Source organism: Penicillium malachiteum (genome assembly GCF_028827825.1).
Source record: "Penicillium malachiteum strain IBT 17515 chromosome Unknown utg000001l:1.0-8184562.0:1.0-8186909.0, whole genome shotgun sequence".
Classification (NCBI taxonomy): domain Eukaryota; kingdom Fungi; phylum Ascomycota; class Eurotiomycetes; order Eurotiales; family Aspergillaceae; genus Penicillium; species Penicillium malachiteum.
Genome location: NW_026643094.1, coordinates 1,931,348 through 1,950,195, shown reverse-complemented (window position 1 = coordinate 1,950,195; position 18,848 = coordinate 1,931,348). Strand labels below are relative to the sequence as shown.

The 18,848-nt window shown below is 46.9% G+C and overlaps 7 protein-coding genes across 7 annotated transcripts; 1 reads left to right on the top strand and 6 right to left on the bottom strand.

The window, feature by feature from the left end:
* Positions 1–407: 407 nt before the first annotated feature.
* Positions 408–1,492, top strand: N7483_000718 (putative GTPase MTG1; the record flags this gene model as incomplete). The annotated part of the gene is made up of 2 exons (XM_057084156.1): positions 408–671; positions 734–1,492. 2 exons carry the CDS (start codon positions 408–410, stop codon positions 1,490–1,492), a joined length of 1,023 nt encoding a protein of 340 aa, XP_056950305.1.
* Positions 1,493–1,701: 209 nt separating this feature from the next.
* Positions 1,702–2,549, bottom strand: N7483_000717 (pre-mRNA-splicing factor ISY1; the record flags this gene model as incomplete). Its single annotated transcript, XM_057084155.1, has 2 exons — positions 1,702–2,448; positions 2,547–2,549. 2 exons carry the CDS (start codon positions 2,547–2,549, stop codon positions 1,702–1,704), a joined length of 750 nt encoding a protein of 249 aa, XP_056950304.1.
* A 2,737-nt stretch (positions 2,550–5,286) lies between these two features.
* Positions 5,287–6,915, bottom strand: N7483_000716 (carboxylesterase/lipase family protein; the record flags this gene model as incomplete). The annotated part of the gene is made up of 1 exon (XM_057084154.1): positions 5,287–6,915. The coding sequence occupies one exon, from the start codon at positions 6,913–6,915 to the stop codon at positions 5,287–5,289; it is 1,629 nt and encodes a 542-aa protein (XP_056950303.1).
* Positions 6,916–8,278: 1,363 nt separating this feature from the next.
* On the bottom strand, positions 8,279–8,706 carry N7483_000715 (uncharacterized protein; the record flags this gene model as incomplete). Its single annotated transcript, XM_057084153.1, has 2 exons — positions 8,279–8,635; positions 8,656–8,706. The coding sequence occupies 2 exons, from the start codon at positions 8,704–8,706 to the stop codon at positions 8,279–8,281; spliced, it is 408 nt and encodes a 135-aa protein (XP_056950302.1).
* Positions 8,707–8,758: 52 nt separating this feature from the next.
* N7483_000714 (F-box domain protein) lies at positions 8,759–9,112 on the bottom strand (the record flags this gene model as incomplete). Its single annotated transcript, XM_057084152.1, has 1 exon — positions 8,759–9,112. One exon carries the CDS (start codon positions 9,110–9,112, stop codon positions 8,759–8,761), a length of 354 nt encoding a protein of 117 aa, XP_056950301.1.
* Positions 9,113–9,641: 529 nt separating this feature from the next.
* N7483_000713 (uncharacterized protein) lies at positions 9,642–10,769 on the bottom strand (the record flags this gene model as incomplete). Its single annotated transcript, XM_057084151.1, has 1 exon — positions 9,642–10,769. The coding sequence occupies one exon, from the start codon at positions 10,767–10,769 to the stop codon at positions 9,642–9,644; it is 1,128 nt and encodes a 375-aa protein (XP_056950300.1).
* A 606-nt stretch (positions 10,770–11,375) lies between these two features.
* N7483_000712 (type II myosin) lies at positions 11,376–18,802 on the bottom strand (the record flags this gene model as incomplete). Its single annotated transcript, XM_057084150.1, has 5 exons — positions 11,376–11,819; positions 11,888–17,873; positions 17,926–18,110; positions 18,171–18,314; positions 18,368–18,802. 5 exons carry the CDS (start codon positions 18,800–18,802, stop codon positions 11,376–11,378), a joined length of 7,194 nt encoding a protein of 2,397 aa, XP_056950299.1.
* Positions 18,803–18,848: the final 46 nt, after the last annotated feature.

The following is an 18,848-nucleotide window of genomic DNA, read 5'->3' as shown; positions in this document are numbered from 1 at the left end:
ATGACCTGTAGTATGTACAAGGGACGAGCAGGGGTTAGTCGGGATCATAATTGATCCGCCGTATCCTCAAGCCCACTCGACCTGGGTACAAACATGCAGAAATTAGGGTGATAATTGCCGAACTCGTTATAAAGTGCATACTTATTGACTCATTTGTTGTTTTACTTGTGTTAATGAGAGCTTTTGCAGTCTATACTTCATCCTGTACGTGATTGGTCCGTTCCCATCTGTGCTGACTTATCATATCATTTATCGATAAGATCCCACCGCCTTTCAGTCCGCCCTGAATCAAGCGGCAATTTTCTATCTCCGCATATTTGGATCCTGTCAACTAACTCGCCTGGGCGAGTAGAATATGATTATAGTATTCATCGCTTGACAATCTTGTTGTTTTCACCTCATCCCATATGGCGCAATTTTTACCGCGCCAGATTTTCCCTCATTATGGGTCGATTCCGAGGTCATACTTCCTGGGTCATCACCGAGCAGGATTGACCAAGATGAAGAATATGCTCTCGTCTATTGATTATGTCGTGGAATGTCGAGACTACCGAGCACCGGTTACTTCAATAAACCCCATGTTTGAGGAAGCGCTAGGGAAAACCCGGCGAATAATTATCTACACGAAGAGAGATCTGGGTGCCGTTCCGCAATCCCCAATGCAAAGACAGGTGAGTCGCATTTCTTGCCCAGTGGTTTGATAGCACTTATCTAATGAGATATGGGATTGAAGATAGAGACGAAAGTTCGAAACCTCGATCGCAATAGCACTGTGTTCTTCACCAGTTCTTCATCTCGGGCAGACGTCAATAAAATTATCAAACACCTCCGAGCCGATGCCGCAGCACCCGAGAAGCTGACCGGATGCCGTATCATGGTTGTTGGAATGCCCAACGTAGGGAAATCGACCCTGATAAACCACTTGCGGAATTCTGGCGTGGGAAAAGCAAAGGCCTTGAAAACAGGAGGTCAGCCGGGAATTACGCGCAAAATCGCAACCCCCGTCAAAATTATTGAGCGAGAGGGCGGGTCCCATACCTATGTCCTTGATACACCTGGTGTCTTCATGCCTTATGTGCCAGATGCGGAGAATATGCTCAAGCTAGCGCTTGTTGGGTGTGTCAAGGACACTGTCATATCACCTATCACACTCGTGGACTATCTATTGTATAAGGTCAATTTGCATGATCCGCAGGCGTATCAGCGTTGGTCTGAACCTACAAATGAGGTTGTCCCGTTGCTGGAGAAGTTCGCGCGTCATACTGGATTGCTCATGAAGGGTGGAATACCCAATGTGGACGGTGCGGCCTTGCTCTTCATTCAAAAATGGCGATCAGGTGATGTTGGGAGATTTATACTGGACGACCCAGACGCGGAAAAGCGGCGACGAGAAGATCCTTTGCAGCATGAACGGCTGAGTCTGACTCAAGCATTGAAGTATGAAAGGGTCAACCGAAAGAACATGCCAGAGGCAGAAGAATCTTCTGCTTAATTTACTGTGCATATATAATGGAAGATAATCAATCCGAAAATAACCAGTATGATGGGTTATAAATTTTGAGCGACAGAGTCGATGTAGAATAAAATGATACAAAGTCGTGTGATGTGAATAGTTCGCATGAGCATCCTTAACGCCGACATGAAAAAGAAAAAGAAAATAGAAAAACGTAGACCGTCCTCGACAGAGATGAAGGAAACTCCTCAAGAAATCTTATCAAGCAGTCGTCTTCGTCGCCGGTCAACCATTTCTTCTTGCACCTCTTCCAATGAGGGTAGTCGCCATTCAACTCCATCACCTGCATCGCCCGGTAGCGACTGCCATCCATCTTCAGCATCATCCTCAGCCTGGCCGCGCAGGTGCTCAACAGCCTCCTTCTCCTTCTGCTTCTCATATGCAAGCAATGTACCATCTTCCTCGTCCAATCCGTAACCGAAGTAGTTGGCGTCGACTTTCTTTGTTGCGATATCTCCACCACGACCAGCAACTTCCTCCTCAGCAGGCCCCTTCGATTGTCGCGTAGCAGCTTCGAACATTTCTTTAACACCAGGCAACTCCTTGGCTCGGCCAAAATATCGGTATCCCTTCCCACCGCCAGGAATCTCCCGTCCTTCGTCATCGTACACTCGACCAGTTCCACGCATGTAATTCGGTCCGCCCAGGTTTTTGATTTGCATCTCCCACGCCCATTTCTCTCGCATGAGCTTGTTGATCTCATCGTTCAGATCGCGAATCTGGTAGTCGCTGAGACTTGATTCTTGAATGCGGGTAACTTTTCGGGAAACTTCTTTCAGAACCTGGCCGCGCCAGCGCTCACAGGTCGGGATGGAGTCGATGCTGGTAATGGCTTTTGGTCGGCGTGTTCGTCCAACGTCGATGATGCCCATGTCCGCTGCCTGTTGCGCCCGAAAGCGGAACAGCATGGACTGCGCCTTTTCGCTGTTTCGAGCCTATTTTCATGGTGAGGGGTTCCTGTTAGCAAATTCCGTTCTTGGGGCCTCGGGGTCTGTGATTGCTGGAAATTTCCTGTCTATTGGAAAGGACTCACCATGATGAAAGATTGACCAGGTCAGCGACCAAGGACGTAGTACGCAGCGGCCGTGGGAGTCTCCGAGATTGGAAAGTGAAGCTTGACAGCTGCGGATGAGGTTCAGCGCTAAAATTTGGAGCCGCGCCTACCGCGCGCTTATCACGTGGTTCCGTGGTTCTTGGCGCGTGTCAATCTGATTTTGGTAATTTGATATCTGACTTCTCCAAAAACTGAGTGTGAAAGTTTATCTGGCTTGACTGGCATCACAGCAGGACCTACTTGGCGCTATTAAATTCCCGGATCTTCTAAGCCACTGGAGTCACTACCGTTGCACTTTTCCACGGCCAACCAAGCCAATGATCAGTTTGAGAAATCGATTTTTTTTATTATGGAATATAACGTCGTCTTCAATCCCATTTTCAACTATTAAATGCACTACTCAGTATCCATGAAGCCATCACCGTGCCCTGAATGTTTGGTCAATTCGTCACGTAAACTCTTGAGTTCTTTGCGCATCAATTCTGACTAGCATTCTCTTGATGTTCAAATCGATAGTTTTGACACCATCTTCTGTGGTTATAAAGTTGAATCGGGTTGGACCTCCACGTAGGTATCCCGATTTGCGGAGTTTGCTCAAGACTGTCTTCCAGCACTTGAGGTGTCAAGGTCTTGAATAGAAGCAGAGCGTCCTTCTATTATCTCCAAGAGAAATCCTATATTGCGTCCATTCTCGTGAACGCGGGCTAGGAAGTGTAGTGTAAGTCCGGAGCTCTGGATTCATTGATATGCTCTCGTTTCCTGTTCGATGCGCGGTGTCTCCTAGTCAAAGTGAGCGAGCTACCTTGGGCGATTTTGAATGGCTGATGATTCAGAGAGTAGTCAGCCGGGTCTTCCCTGTCACTTCAAATTTTGTATACTAGGTAGTAGATAAGTATCAGTAAGAGCCCCGGGCAGCATCGGACACCTTGCTGATGCAGGCCGGAATAATATTTTCTCTTTCCTCGCACTGCCGTAGCTGATTTCTTTCTGAGACTAGTATTATAAGGTAGGATAGGATTAGTCAAAGTATTTATAAAGAAAGGAATATAGGATCACTCGCTCTACCGATGATACTTCCACGACTTGTGAGTCACGATGAGTCAGAGCTTTCTTGCGGGTTGAGCCACTTGTAGTCTCATCCACTGTCACTGGTCTCTTTTTCGACATCATTTTGATATCATCAAGATTCTTTCTCGGTTTTTGGGGACCTGGTCTCTTATGTAAGGGATAGAGAAGGTAGGAAAAGTTTAGGATACAAGGAGAGAAAGTAGAAGAATGAGGTAGCTGTCTTTAGGGAGAACGTCTAAATTTACCTAGTAAATAGAACCCTTCACTTCTCCCACTCCTCCAACTCCTCTTACTTCTCTTACTATGAGTACTCTAAGTGATAAACTTGAAAGAGGCACATTTACGCTTAGGGAACGGATTAGCATCTAATTTTACGGGCTAATTACAAAATTACCAGAGCTTATTCGAGCTTCGCTTTAACACATTTTCTACTGATAACAGAGTTTCTTAAGCTGGCATTGGTCGGCAGATCCAGTTCCAAAACACGATACAATGCATCATTTTTCCAACTTGTCATTATTATATCAAAGTCTCCCTAAATTTTTCCTATTCCGGTTCAGGATGAGGATAGACACGCGAAGAATTTTGGAGTCTTTACTCATTTTATGACGGTCAATAAGCACCCTAGTCATAATTCAGACGCGTGTCGCCCTCGCCCGATAAGAGTCTGGAAAAAGTTCATCAGGGTCCGAATATTGTCTGCCGTTACTGTGACTCCCGAATTGCGTGTCCCTACGTAAAGTCGCCCTTTCTGAGTGCCTATTTTTCCCGATTTCCACTTTCCAATTTACATTGTACCAAGCTTCCCGGCCGCGTTTTTGATATGATGATCGGCGCTGCGCAATGTATCCGTAAGGACCATAACTTGGTATGAGACCCACTTCGAAAATTGCCGATTCGGCGATTTTACGTCTAGAGTTCCAAGGTTGTACACAGGTGCAAGCAATCGGATGTCTGAAGAGGACATCCCATATATTCTTATTCAAATTTGATCATAGAGTCAGCTGTTGTGGGGTGGTGGTGGTGGTGGTAGAGATGCATTATCTCATAGATCTTTACCAAGAATCAACATACTATGTACACCTGCGCACCTACCAATGGGATCACAATATGATTGGGATATGATTCCTTCTAATTTTATGACCCGAAGTTGGACTGCTTTTAGCGTGACGCGTCATACTATGCCTGTGAGCGCCACTCTTCCTTAGCTGACGTCGGTAACAGTGTAGTAGGTAGTGGGGCCCCATAAGTATCATACCAGACGAAACAAGTTCTGTTTTCTTATGTCTGTTTTGTTACTGTATGTACAAGATTGCAAGTTCTACTCACCTCCAGGGCTATGAGCATCAATCATGATATACTATACCCAGCTACAGTTTAATTCACCCAATAACAGATATATGACTACTAGTAATACTTAAATTAACCAAATAGTTTGGTTTACTGTGCTATTTATTGCCAACTGATAAAATGTTCATAATTAAAAAGGATTCATTGATTCAAACTTCATATTTACAGGCTGCTGCCAGTGATATCTAGCTTAGACATAAATCACTAACATTGAACTGAGGAGATATAATATCAATCATTCTGATATGATCAATAACGAATGTATGCTCAGGAAGAAGAATTGCCAACTATTTGGTAACGATCACCAAGCGGGCAATGTCTTGTAATAGTCCAATATGAATTGAACTCTCTCTGTACTCGCAGCGATTTCATCATTTCCCCAGGAATTGCCGAGCCACATTGTCTTTGTCGCATTCTGACTTGGGCTCCAAAAGGGCAAGTCTCGACCATTGGGATTGCCAGTTTTGATAAAGTTTGCCCAATAGGAGGACATCTTCTTCTGGACGGCATAGTCCGTCTCAGTCCAAGATGCGCTTGAATCGACATAAGGGATCACGCCAAAGGCGTAGTATAGCTCTGATCCGTGATAGGCTCCCTGTCCACCGATTGGGGGTGCATGTGTCCAGTAGTAAGTGTAAATATCACTTTTGGCACCACCTTTATGCCAGTCCAGTGCCCATGTCCAGGTTCCCACACGACTGAGAGATCGATACATTGCGTTCACTACTTCGGTGACATCGGAGGTATTGCCAGTAGCGGGAAATAGCTTGAAGAATTCATCAGCCATATTGCCGTACATTTCGCCGAATGTGGTGTTGTATGTAGAGACGTTGTAGCTTTGGGTCACTTGGGCGCCAGACTCATCCGCGTTGTTACCAGTCAGAATAGGCACATCTTTATGGGCATTGTACTTCAGCGCATCTGAATAGCTGTACGGCATTGCATAGCCATCCAAGACAGGCCGCCAAATTGGAGGCTCCATAAAAGCACTAATGTTGGCCAGTGGTGTGCTCTCGTAATAGTCTCCATTGAGTGGATAGTACTCAACAAGTGTCGTGTATGGTACTTGTCGTAGCTCCTCTATGGAAGTCAGGTTGAGGGTATCCTCAAGGAAAGTCACACCATAAGATTCGGCGTCAGTCTTTTGGCGATAGCTGGTAGAAGAGCCGGCCATCGAAGGGTCGTGGGTTCCCCGAGCTCCTGTCTCAGAAATGATGCCAACCACCCCAAGTCCTTCAGCCAATGGGCTAAGCATCATGTCTAACGCACCACAGGAACCAGCTGACTGGCCACCGACGGTGATATGCTCCGGATCACCCCCAAAGCTGGCAATATTCTTGTGAGTCCATTCCAACGCTGCAACCATGTCCAGCATGCCATAGTTGCCAGAGCTGTTATGCATGGACTCTGCAGAAAGCTCAGGGTGTGCGAAGTAACCGAGAATCCCCAGACGATAATTGAAAGTCACCACAATGATATCTTTAGAAGCCATGTTGGAGCCATCGTATGTGGGGACATCGCCGGAGCCCTCGAAATAACGCCCACCGTAGATCCAGAAGTATACCGGAAGCTTTGACTTAGAGGTGGCGTTTGACGGCGCCCAGACGTTGATGGATAGACAGTCCTCACTCATTACAGTGGAGCCCGTAGTAAAGATCGAAGCAGATGAGCTGATTTGCACACACTGCGGGCCAAATACTGTCGCGTTCCGGATCCCATGCCACGCTTGCGGCTCTTGGGGAGCTTTGAACCGATTTTCACCAGTCGGAGGGCTAGCATATGGCATGCCTCGGAAGACATTTACATCTTTGCGGTACTGAGAGACGGCACCCTGAACCTGGCCATAGGATGTATTGACCACAGGACCGGCCAAACTGGCCAATACAAACTGGGCCAAAGATAATGGAACAAAAAACCAGACAGCTCTCATTTTCATGAGCAGAACAGGATCGGTAAGAGAGACAGAGAGAGAAATATGATCAGTGAGAAAATCTTGGAACTGCGATGAGGTTTGATTTATAGCACTGAGTAAAAGGGTACGTACGCAAGTAGTCTGAGTGGGTTTTTAGTAAACAAGCTAGGGAATAGATACTCGGGGTTTGAGATGTTGTATCAACTCGGCTTCCCTCAGATACTGGCCTGTCATGCTGTAGTAGTAGCTCCAGGGCTAGTGTTGTGAGGAAACTCGTGGATCATCCATTAGGTTCCCTTACACGTGAAGTAACCTTGGAAGATACAAATTCTAATGTCCACTGGCAGTCACTCTACACCGTGGACCTCGAGTCCTGGTGGTTCCATGATGGATCGACTCGTGTATTTGGCTAAATTAAAAGTACATATCCCTCTTCAATATGTAGCAAGGGAGCGAATTCAAGTAGGAACCGGACGAAGGGAAGCAAGATTACCTCCAAGAAGGTCTAGCTCATTCAACTTGGGGTACAGATCTTCAGGGGAATGATACTAGTATATTAGAGTGGGCAGTTGTGGTTAGAGGTGGTTGCTCTTCTCCAAGTTCATGGTGGAAAGTGGGGCTCGGTGATTATCAATCTCTTTTCTGGATGATAACGAGTATTAACAACCTTCACAGATGATCTAGGTAATTTTACGGACCCACCACGGGATCCTCTAGGAAGCAGCCAAAGATTGGTTGATTAATGGCCAATCGACAGGAAATGCACCGCGTAACTTGAAGCAAACATGTAGCCGGTGCTACGACATGGTATCGCCTGGAAGCCAGAAACGGCCTTCAAATGTTCAAATGTTCTACTTCAAGTCGCCGTCGGCCTCTTTCCAATTCCATCTATACTAATACTCCTAGTACCGTTTTAAATAGATTGTAGTGAGAGGCGCCTTTATTTTTTAAGTTACTATGTACTATACTGTACTTCTGACTAAATATGTACTATTTACTGATCTACAAGAGAACCTTCAATGTTGGAAGAGGATTGATACTTTAGGATTGTCCATTGTCTGCATCAAGAACCACTCACTTCAAGAAATGCTATCGCCAACAATGAGCCCTGTAGGGAACATGTCAATGAAGTGAATTGATGAGTCTTGTGCCATGTTTTAAATTTTGAAGATTGAATGCAAATTTTGGATGAAATCGGAACACAATGTGTGCACATTTTTCATCCAACCTAGCTCAAGTTCAAAATGATTAGAAGGTCGACCCTAGAAGGACTATCCCCTCCTATTATTCGAATTTTTCTTATCTAGATCTGGTTATTCAAAAGAAACAAAGAAGTCTTTCAAGGAAATATGTGTATCTAAAGACTAGAACCCTTACATTTTCATTCTCTGCTCTGGAAATGACCCTCCATCAAAGCGAATAAAGGTATCTCAGTTGGCTTTTTTGCACCTTCAGCGCTTGACTTCCACAAGATTTGTGCCTGTTCACACCATTTAAAGTGGTCCAAAAAGCCATCCCGGGCATAAACCTTGTCTCGGGCGTCAAATATGAATTTTGTGCTTGCGGTGGTGACGATATTCTTTTCAATAGCCAGTTGGCAACCCGCAAACGAGATTCCACGTTCAACTTTACCAGTCACTTTGTCATAATAAGGAAGAGCGCATGAGCTCATAAAGTTGAATTTTTGATTCCGATCCACTAGACTAACTCGAGGGGCTTGTGGCTGCGTATGTGATTGCTGTTTACAAGCAACAATACCCTCATGAGGAGATACAATAGTGGTGCGGGATTTAATTTTGTTTCATTCATGGAATATGTTCCAGGTAAGGATTTAAATGAAACCAGTTGGGTCAACTCAGGCTTAGTCAAGTGAGACTATCCTTCGGTACTGGCTGAGAGAGTCTACCGTCTGTCTCGATCTGAGATTGATTTGATGGAATCTAAACAAAGAATGTATATCGAGGCGACACAAAGTATCGAATAGGAGCTCGAGGGGTAAGCGATCGAGGGTACCGATTCCAACGCTAGGAGTCCGCCGGAAGGGCGTCGCTATTGAGGAAATGATATTCACATGCTCACGGAATGGGTACCATATAGCAGAGAAGCAAAAGTCTCTGCGATGGTAGGCAGTGGCCCGAACAATGGCGTCAGCTTGTTCTTCGTCGAACTGGTATTCCGTTTTGGAGCGAAATTCACGCGGCATAGTGGAAACCATTTTGAATCTTCAAGTTGGTTGGTACAAACGCGTGGGATTTTTTCTTTCTTTTTTAAATGGGTGGCTCTGCTGCGACTGCTACTGAGCAGGGTTGACTCTTCAGTCTTCCTGACTCCTTAAAAGGCAGATACTGACAACGTGACCGAATCAGGTACCTGAGCGCTAGAAATCATTCAGTATCGATAGTTTTGGTATTGACAGAAGCTTCATAGCTAGGAGTTGCTAAGTAGCTGGAAATCTCATATGGTAGCGACATGAAATTGGTTAATGCGACGCGAAGGTGGTTGGTTGGGACTCGGAATCGGGACTTGGTGCACGGGTACGCGTCTCGATTCCAACCTTCAAATGTTGGAGGTTCTCGGCCCAGCCTCGGGAAGCCTAGTATAACCACGGGATTTTCCAACCTTCAAGTTGGAACTCTTATTGAAAATGAGGATGTCTAAGAAAATATTCCAAAGTTTCCCGTGTCCTCTTTATTATCACACTCAAGTGCTGCAGTTAAATGACCTTCAAGTTTATCAGGATTATATCAGTCCCTTTTTCTTTGAAAGACGCCACCCAAACGAGCTGTCCAAAGTAGATCATCTGGCACTTGTCTACCTTCGTCGCTCGTTTCCCACAGGTATTGTGCACAGGCGCACCATCGAAAATGGTCCAAATAATCGGCTCTCGTAAATGCTTTCTCGGATGATACGCCATATTCCAACTCCATTCGTGATCTGCTAATGATTTCATAGCGACGAGCAATTAGACAGCCAGCACACCGAAGCCCAGAATCAACTTCGCCAGTTGATTTGTCATAGTACGGCAATGCACATGCACCCATGAAGTTGTAAGGCTCCGGCGGATGTTTGCGTATTGACTGGTCCTTCGGGGGTGTAGACTTGCGTTTACAAACCAAAGCAAGCTGATGAAGAGAAACAAGTGTCTGCCTGTATTTTGAGTCATAGATGGTCTCATTCATGGTATATACCCCCGATAAATAGTCAAACAATCTCAACTGTTTCCTTTCAAGTTTCGATTCAGGAATGGAGAATTGTTCTTGCATAGCATAAAGTGGTTGCAATTGAGTCTCCGGTGAATCCTGCATACATTCAAAACAGCATCGCTTCCAGATTGGGAGACATATGAAACCACCAAATTCTTTGCAGAAAGAGCAGGTCTTCGTACATAAGGCGTTGTAAAACTCAAGTAAGGAAACGTGGACAGCAAGTCCTGTTCGTAGTAAGGCACAGAGAGGGTTCAGAGCATGTACGGCTATCTTGTCATACTGCGTGAGATAATGTATCATCTCTCTTGATATGAGATTGGCTTGTCGGAATTTGAGCAGAGAGCGCATATCAAGACTGTAAAAGATCTTAAATAAAAGCTCGAGAGGAAGACGATCGAGAGAGCCAAGTCCATTGCTTGATGGCCGCTGAAATGGATTTGCTAGTGAAAGAGAAACAGCAGCATATTCTCGGGGCGGGTAGTAGATCACAGCAAGAACAGGGTCTTTGTAGTACCATGAGGAGGTTCGAATAATAGACTCCGCGTGCTTGTCATGGAAATAATACGGAGAAGTGGAGAAATATTCACGGGATCGCAAAGCCGCGGCTGGGTCGAGGGGGATAGGAAAGCCTTCCCTTGGGAAGTCAAAATCATCTGTTCTTGTCATTTTGGGAGCCTCTCCGAGTTATGAATCTTGTTATCGAATGATGGACTTTTGTGAGAGAAAGAAGTGGCTTTAAATGCCTACGTGAGTCACCTGACTCAATTTGAGTCGTATAGCGATGCGAGTGTAGTCGTCGCTGATTGGAGCTGCTACCATCAGCCTCACTGCGCCTCTCTTAAATCGCTAATGGTTCAAATAATTGGAACATGTTAAATGGACACCCTTCGCGTGATCAGGTTTAGTCCACGGGTCTATACATACACACCCACCTAGGTACTACTCTACTATTATTACTACTACTACTACTACTACTAGATAAAGAAAGAAACCTTGGAAGAAATGACAGTCAAAGGAATAACCCCTAAAGCTCGATGCTTGGGATTCGATTCAGTCTTGTAAGCCTCCTCGTAATATGGACAGAACTAAGTAGATAAGCCGCCAAAGCACCACGAAAACCTTGGAAAGACCGAAGTGTACCTCTCCATCCTGGGAAATGATGCACATGTACGCCAGAAACAAAAAAAAAGCCACAAAATGATAGCAGAAAACAAAAAATTACAACTTCAACTCCGTATCTTCCCTCATGGTACACGTCTCATTAACTCTTATTCACAGGAATCCCTTAGTGTTACTGGGCATCCGCTGAGGAATATCATTAGACCCATAAGCACCACTGCCTCGTCGACTGCCCACATCACTCAAGGCAGCCATGGGCGATCGTCCAATTGTGCTGGTTCGTTCAACTCGTAGTGACTTCCACCCTTCCAGTTCTCGTTCCAGGCGTAAAGCCTTCTCCCGTTCCTCGCGGAGCTCTCTCTCGGCGCGGCGTGCTTGCAACTGTGACTCGCTGTCACCCTCCTGGAGTTCATCAATGTTGCGAAGCAGTCTATCAACCTTCTCCCGGCCCTTGTTAACCTCATCGGTTAGCTGGGCATTGATCTTTTCACGTCGATCAATTTGAGTTTGGAGATCCTTGACTGTGCGGTCAACGTTGCGAAGAGAACGTTGCTCAGCACTATGCTTATTCTCCTGCTCTTCAAGATGAGTTTCCAACTGTTACAGAAGTAATGATTAGCAAAAATTCCAAAAATGGGGATACAATCAAGGTCATCATCACTTACGTCCTTGATTCGCTTGTGCAAGAATCGGATATCCTGGCTACCAGAGGAGTAGCTCTTGGTCTCAAGGTCAACACATCGAAGCTGGATCTCCTTGAGCTGCTTCTCCAGAGAAGCCTTGTCCTTAAAGAGTTGGGTGTTGGTCTCACGCTCAGCAGTAAGCTCTTTTTGCATTTCAGTAGCCAGAGCATCAGCACGACGCATCTTGCCAACCGCCGCGGAGGAGACATCTTCTTGCTGTGCAAGTTGGGACTTGAGCTCCAGAAGCTCGCGGTCCATGCTAGCTGCATTTCGCATGGAGGGGCTTTCACCCTTTGCAAGATCTTCAAGTCGCTCACCAGCCTCAGCCAATCGCCCTTCAAGCATCTTCTTGTCCTTCAAAAGCAGATCACGCTCTGCCGTGACATCTTCGACAGAGGTGCGAAGGTTACGGGCCTGCGAAAGAAGAGAAACGATTCTATCCTGGGCTTCTTTGTGTGCCTTGCTGACCTCGTCACGGGAGTTGGTGATGTCCTGCACAGCCAGCTCCATGCGAGACTTCTCCTTCGCCCAAGTAGAACTGTTGAGAACCTCGTTATCCCACTTGTTTCGCAGATCCTCCAGCTCTTCACGCAGTCGACCGTTTTCACCACGAACATGGAGAAGACGCTCGCGCTCAATCTCCAATTCGCCGTTGATTGTGGAAAACTCGCGCTGGTATTTCTGTCGAGTCTGTTCCATGGAAGTCTCCTTGTCTTCAAGATCAATAGCACGCTGGTTTCGGTAGTCTTCTAGCTCATTCTGGAGACGTTGTTTGGCTTGCAGAGCACCTTGAAGCTCCGCACCCTGGTCCTCCATACGAGCTTCCAGGGTCTGGGTCTGTCTTTGCAAGTCCTCCACAAGGTCATCCATCTGTTTGCGCTCTGAAATGATATGGGCGTAGGTCTCTTCGGCTTCTCGTCCTTGAGACTTGGCAAATTGCTCGGCACGGTTTGCCTTGACGACTGCAATTTCAGCTTGTTCAAGCTTGCTAAAGTATTCATTGGCGCGGCTCTTGTAAAGACTCAGGCTTGACTCCAGATCAGCTGTTCTGGAAGTCTCAGCATCAAGGCGGATTTGTAGATCGGAGAATTCCTGAAGGAGTTGGTTGCGACTTTGAGCATCCTGCTCCCGAGTGTACTGCAGCTCTTGAGTTTCAGATAGAGCATCACGCAGCTCCACCTCTAAGGTAGCTCTGCTACGCTTCAGCTTTTCGTAGTGGCCCTTGGCCTCGCCGAAATCAGCAATGGTGTCATTATGAACCTTGAGTAGGGAACGACGTGACTGTTCTTGGGAATTGATCAGGTCATACAGCTCTTCATGGGACTTGGCCTGCACGTCCCGGAGTGAGAGCTCGCCAGATCGAATGCTGCGTTCCAAAGATGACACCTTCTTGGCGGAGTCATCAAGCTGATCATGAAGACGCCCGTTTTCACGCTCCAGCAGATGAAGACGACGAGCTGAGGGGCTGTCGTCTTGCCAGATATCCCGACCCGGCGTAGAGCGCTCAAGCTGACTTTTGAGATGCTTGTTTTGCATCTCTGTCATCTGGAGCTTATTCTGAAGCTCTTCAATCTCAGCGGCTGTGTCCATGCGACGTTGGTGACCTTGGGTGTCAACGGTTCTATCAGATCTGACAGAATCGATAGGTTCATCGAGGACGTTGAGGCGACGGTTGGGCGTTGAGGGGTTCGAAAATCGCTTGAGAGCATTCTCCGAGTTCTTTCGGAAATGCGCTGGTGAGCGATTGTTGGTGAGTTCATTTTGATCGATCTCCTCAAGCAAGGCACGCTTTGAAGATGAGTATCGAGCATCTAGCTCCTTCATTTCGTCGCCATGGCGGCGACGCATCTCAGCCAGCTGGAGATCAGCTCTAGCGTATTTCTCTTCCATGACTCGAAGCCTCTGCTGCGCGCCATCTAAAACCTGGGCAAGATCAACTTGCTTCGATAAATGGGGCTGGACAGCTTCCCAGGACTTCGCTGATTCAGTTGCCTCGGGCTCGAATACTCGGTGTAAGAGAATAAGCTGGCGATGCAAATCTTCGATCTCTTTGTTTGCTCTGTCCATGGTTCCTTGAATCTGCCTGCTATTTGCTTGAGCCTGGCTTCGCATCTGACGTTCGTTTTCAAGAGTACGATTGGCCTCTGCAAGCTGGAGGTTGGCCGCTGAGGCAGCCTTTTCGGCATTGCGGCTGGTCTTGTGTTCACGATTGACCTCGTGGCTAAGATCCTCAAGATTCAAGGTGAGCTTCTCCTTCTGCTTCTCAAGCGAAGTGATTGCCATTTGAAGGTCACCCATTTGGCGACTGATATTTTTGTTCTCTTCCTCCAACTTGGCCTTCTCTTTCTGGAGAGTTTGAAGACGAAGACGATTGTTGTCGCTAGCTTTGGAGTTGGAACGAGCAATGTCGAGATTCTTCTGCTGAATTTTGGTAAGAAGGGATCGATTGTCATTCTCAGAAGCTGTCAGTCTGCCACGAAGAGTCACAAGCTCTCTTTCGAGACGCTCTTTGTGCTGATCATGGCGGATGCGGAAATTGTCTGACTCTGAGATAGCGTGCATAAGCTCTTGAATACGAGCAGAAAGTTGGGATCTTTCAGCATCGACATCCTCTAGCTGACGGGCTTTCTCATCCAAGTCCTTTCGCAAACCAATGATATGCTCCTCGGCTTGGGTTTTGATTTTCCGTTCAGCTTCAGCTTCAGCGTTTAAGCGTGCACTTTCAGCATCTGTAAATCGATCACGAAGTTTGATCAATTCAGACTGCAGTTCCTTCCGCGATGCCTCAGCCGCAACACGAGCCTCTGTGGCGCGTCGAAGACTGTCCTGCTGAATGTACATCTCCTTCTCGATGGTAATTTTGGACTCATTGAGTTCGTTGTACTTGTTACTCAAGTCTGCAAGATTGTGTTCAGCGAGCATCTGAACATCGTCTCTTGACTGTCGCTCGCGGCTGAGATCTGTTTCTGCCTTGAACAGTTGATCCTTCAAGTCCAACGCCTGCTGCTCCAGAAGTTTCCGACTTTGACCTGCCTCTGCATCCTCAGAGCGCTTTTCATCAAGGAGTTTCTTGACATCAGCAGCCTCTCGCTCCAGTTGAACCTTCTCAGAACGCATAGCATCCCTTTCGGCCTGAACTTCACGGAGGCGCTGTTGCATATTATCGTGACGAACGGTAAGGGATTTCTTTTCAGCTTCGATGGATTTCTTATCTTCATCGAACTTCTTGGTGTCGTTGCGTAGGATGGTTATCTCGCTCTCCTTGCGTCGGAGAAGATCCTCGTAACCTGCAGAAGTGTTCGATAGCTCTGAGATTTGCTGTCGAATGGATTGATTCTCCTCCGCCAATTCACGAACCTCCTTCTTGGACTTATCCAGCTCTTTGGAGGTAGTTGCAAGCTTGATGTCCAGATCCTGATCTGTCTTCAGCAGTTTGGCCTCAAGGTCATGAAGCTTGCGATCCTTTAGACTGAGATGACTTTGAAGCATCTTAATCTCCTGGTCCAATTCTTGCATTTGGATTTCCTTGGTAGAGAACTCTTCTTCCGCTTCAGAAAGTTTATTCTCAACCTCTGACAGCTGCGCTTGCAATTTGTTCTTCTCGGACTCCAGTTGTTCGATAATTTGACCGGCTTGTTCGAGCTGTGTGATTCGGAGATCAAGCTCCTCATCAGTTCTCCTTTTCGCGTCAACAAGCTCATCAAGTTGTTCTTCGAGACTCTCCTGGTCCGCAATAGCACCAGAAAGCTTCTCCGCAAGTTCCCCTTCTCGCAGCTGGAGGCGCTTGAAAATTTCTTCCTTGTCGAGTGCGAGAGCACGTTCGCTCTCCAAAGTCTGCTGAATCTTGTGAATCTCCATTTCAGTACGACGTCTGTCTTCATCGAGCTTTTGCCGCTCAGATATATCGTGTTTCATCTTCGCTTCCAACTCTTTGATCTTGTCGTCTCTCATCTTGACTTCTTTTGCGTTCCGAGTATCTCCGAGCAGAGGTTTCATTCTCGAGAAGAGCTGCCACCACGGGCTCCCTTTCAGCTCTAGGTAGACATGGAAGTTTTGCTGAATGATACGTGTCGCCTCCGCACGGTACAGGCGTTTGTTTGAAATACGTCGCTGAACGAATCCACGTGCCAGGGATTGAAAGCGGGTCATGATACTTCGGATCAACTTATCACGTTTCTCTTCCAAGTCAGCCAGGACACCTGCCCTGAAGAAAACCTTGGTTCGACCAACGCGGTACCAGGCCCTGTCCATATCAAGCTTCTCTAGCATTATTCGAGCGGCACTCTGACCTTCAAGGTACCCCTTTGGCATGTTTTGGCAAAGTACTTCATACCGTTGCCGGAATTCCGCGAAAGAAAGACGGTTAGGAAATCCAGTTCGGGCGATTCTAATACCCTCCAGAACACCGTTGCACCGCAGCTGGTCTAGAACCAAGGGGGCATGAAGCATTTTCGGGCGCTTCTTGTGGTTGGGCAAAATACATCGAACGAAATGGGGGTGGGTTGAGTGGAGCTGTGCCATCAAGCTAGAAAGCTGCTCCTTGTGTCTTTGTGCAACAGTCCTGAACAAGCCTTTCTTCACTCTGCTTCGCGGATTCTCGCTTCCCTCTTCAGGTTCTGCACAATCCGCAAACAGATTCGCCACATGAGGCTGCTCAGAGGTGGCAAGAAGACGTGTGATATTATCGTTCATCGGGTCTTTATTCTTCTCAAGCCAATCATGTGTGCTGTACTCTACCTCAGCCGCATAATGGGTCAAGACGAAGCCTTGACTGAGACGAGAGGAACGATATTTGGGAGTCTTGCGGTCCCATAGAGAGTGCAGCTTCTCGGTGAAGGATTTGTCTGTAGCTTTGGGCATCACGCAGTCTTCATCCAGACATGAGAAAATACCGATCGGATTCGTCAATTCGATAAGATCAATTGTGGGCTGCAAATCCTTGCCGAAGTCGATGAATTGCCACTCAATTTGCTCTCTTGCATATTCCTCCTGTTCAAGGACAAACATGTGGTGGTTGAAGAATTGCTGGAGTTTCTCATTTGTGTAGTTGATGCAAAGCTGCTCGAAACTGTTGTGGTCAAAGATTTCAAATCCAGCGATATCAAGGACACCAATGAAGTAGTTGTCATCGGCCATTGAGCGGCCTAATTGGTTGTTGATGCGAGCAACCAAATCTCCAAAGCCACGTTCGTAGATACCTTTTGACAGGGCATCCAAAGCCAAGCGGACTTGCTCTGGAGTTTGAACTTTTTCGACCCATTCCCGGCCGGCTTTGACGCGAGGATGTAGAAGACCCTTGATAAAAGGCTCCACAGGAATGCCCAGAAGACTACACGCTATTTGAACGCTGGCATAGCCGTTGGGACCTAGGGCGGCCTGGTCAGCACGGAGGCTCTCCTTGGCAATAGTCACGTTGCCCAAGTGGAGCACAGCTGCGATTGTACGCAAGATGCACATTTGGTCTTCTGCGGAAAAGTTCATCACATGGAATGCCTCGATCAGAGAGTTCCACTCATCTTTATCGGAAACACCCACGATGGAGTCATTTCCATCTTTCGTGTAGGCAAAATCCTCGATCTGCAGATCTCTCAATAGAAGCTGCTCCCGGGTCTGGCGATCTGCTCCTTGTAGAAGTTGGTAAAAAATATGGTAATTGCGCTCATTTGAATTCGGCTTCACCACACGCGACTTCTCCAGGAGGTACCAGTCAATCCATGCACCCGATATTTGACCAGATCGTGAGAATTCAATGCGAATGAACTTTCCGAAACGTGAAGAGTTGTTATTTCGAACGGTCTGGGCATTACCGAAAGCCTCCAAGATTGGATTTGCTCGGAGAATTTGTTGTGACAGATTAGAGGTTTGCTTCGTGCCGGAGCGCACATATGGAGTGTCTGAAGTGGCCACAGCTGCCAAATATTGGATGACCTTCTTGGTGTTCTCCGTTTTACCAGCTCCAGATTCACCACTATTTAGCAGTCAGCTTCCAATCAATAAAATGAGCGCTGTTGAGAACTTACGTCACGAGAATGCTCTGGTTCTCGCCTTCTTCGACCAGGTTGCGAAATGCTTCATCGGCCATCGCAAAAATATGGGGGCGAGTTTCTTCCCTCCCTCTTCCTTTGTACATCTTGATGTATTCATTCGTGTAGATAGGCAATGGGCAATAGGGATTGACTGTAACTAAGAAGAGTCCTGAATATGTCTATCCCCACACATGTTAACCTCGATTTCCAACTTAGGGACTCCAATTGAAATGACTCACGTAGATCAAGTCGGACTGGTATCTGGTGTGTAAGTTGTGGACCACTGATCCCTCATTCAGATGTGTCAATTCAGCCATATCATCCGCCTTATCAAATTTAGCCGGATTGACTTTGTCCACCTGGTCTGCGTCGACCTCCCGTTGCTATTCTATATGTCAGCTTCTTGGTCCTATTTTTCGAGGCTCAAGAGCCATACCTCGCCATCGTCGCTTTGCACCAGCAAGCGATTGTTTTCAAGTTCTTCTAATACAAGTCCGCGCACAAACGCCTTCTGAGAATCTCGTAGCCACACATACTTGTTTCCAGAAAAGTCGTTTTCGCCCTCCATCCCTCGGATTTGATCTGCGCCCCGGCGCATTTCTTCTGACTTAATGAAGCTAGGCGCAAATGTCCCAGAACTTCCATTATTGCGTGAGTTTGATCGTTCACGAGTTCCGGCGATGGAGGATAGTGGCGGCGACAGCTGCGACACTGAGGAATTTCGAAGGTGTCCTTTCCCATGTTCTATTCCAGTCGAAGATGTGATGATAGCTGATTTCGGTCGTGTCTGTGAAAGAGGTGCGGGTGAAGGAGAGGACCGCACGAACGGATTCGCCCGCTTTGGCGAACTGTTCATTTGAGAGGGAAGCATATTGCAGGTTGTTCAATAGATCATTATTTGAGCCGACGGTCTTTTC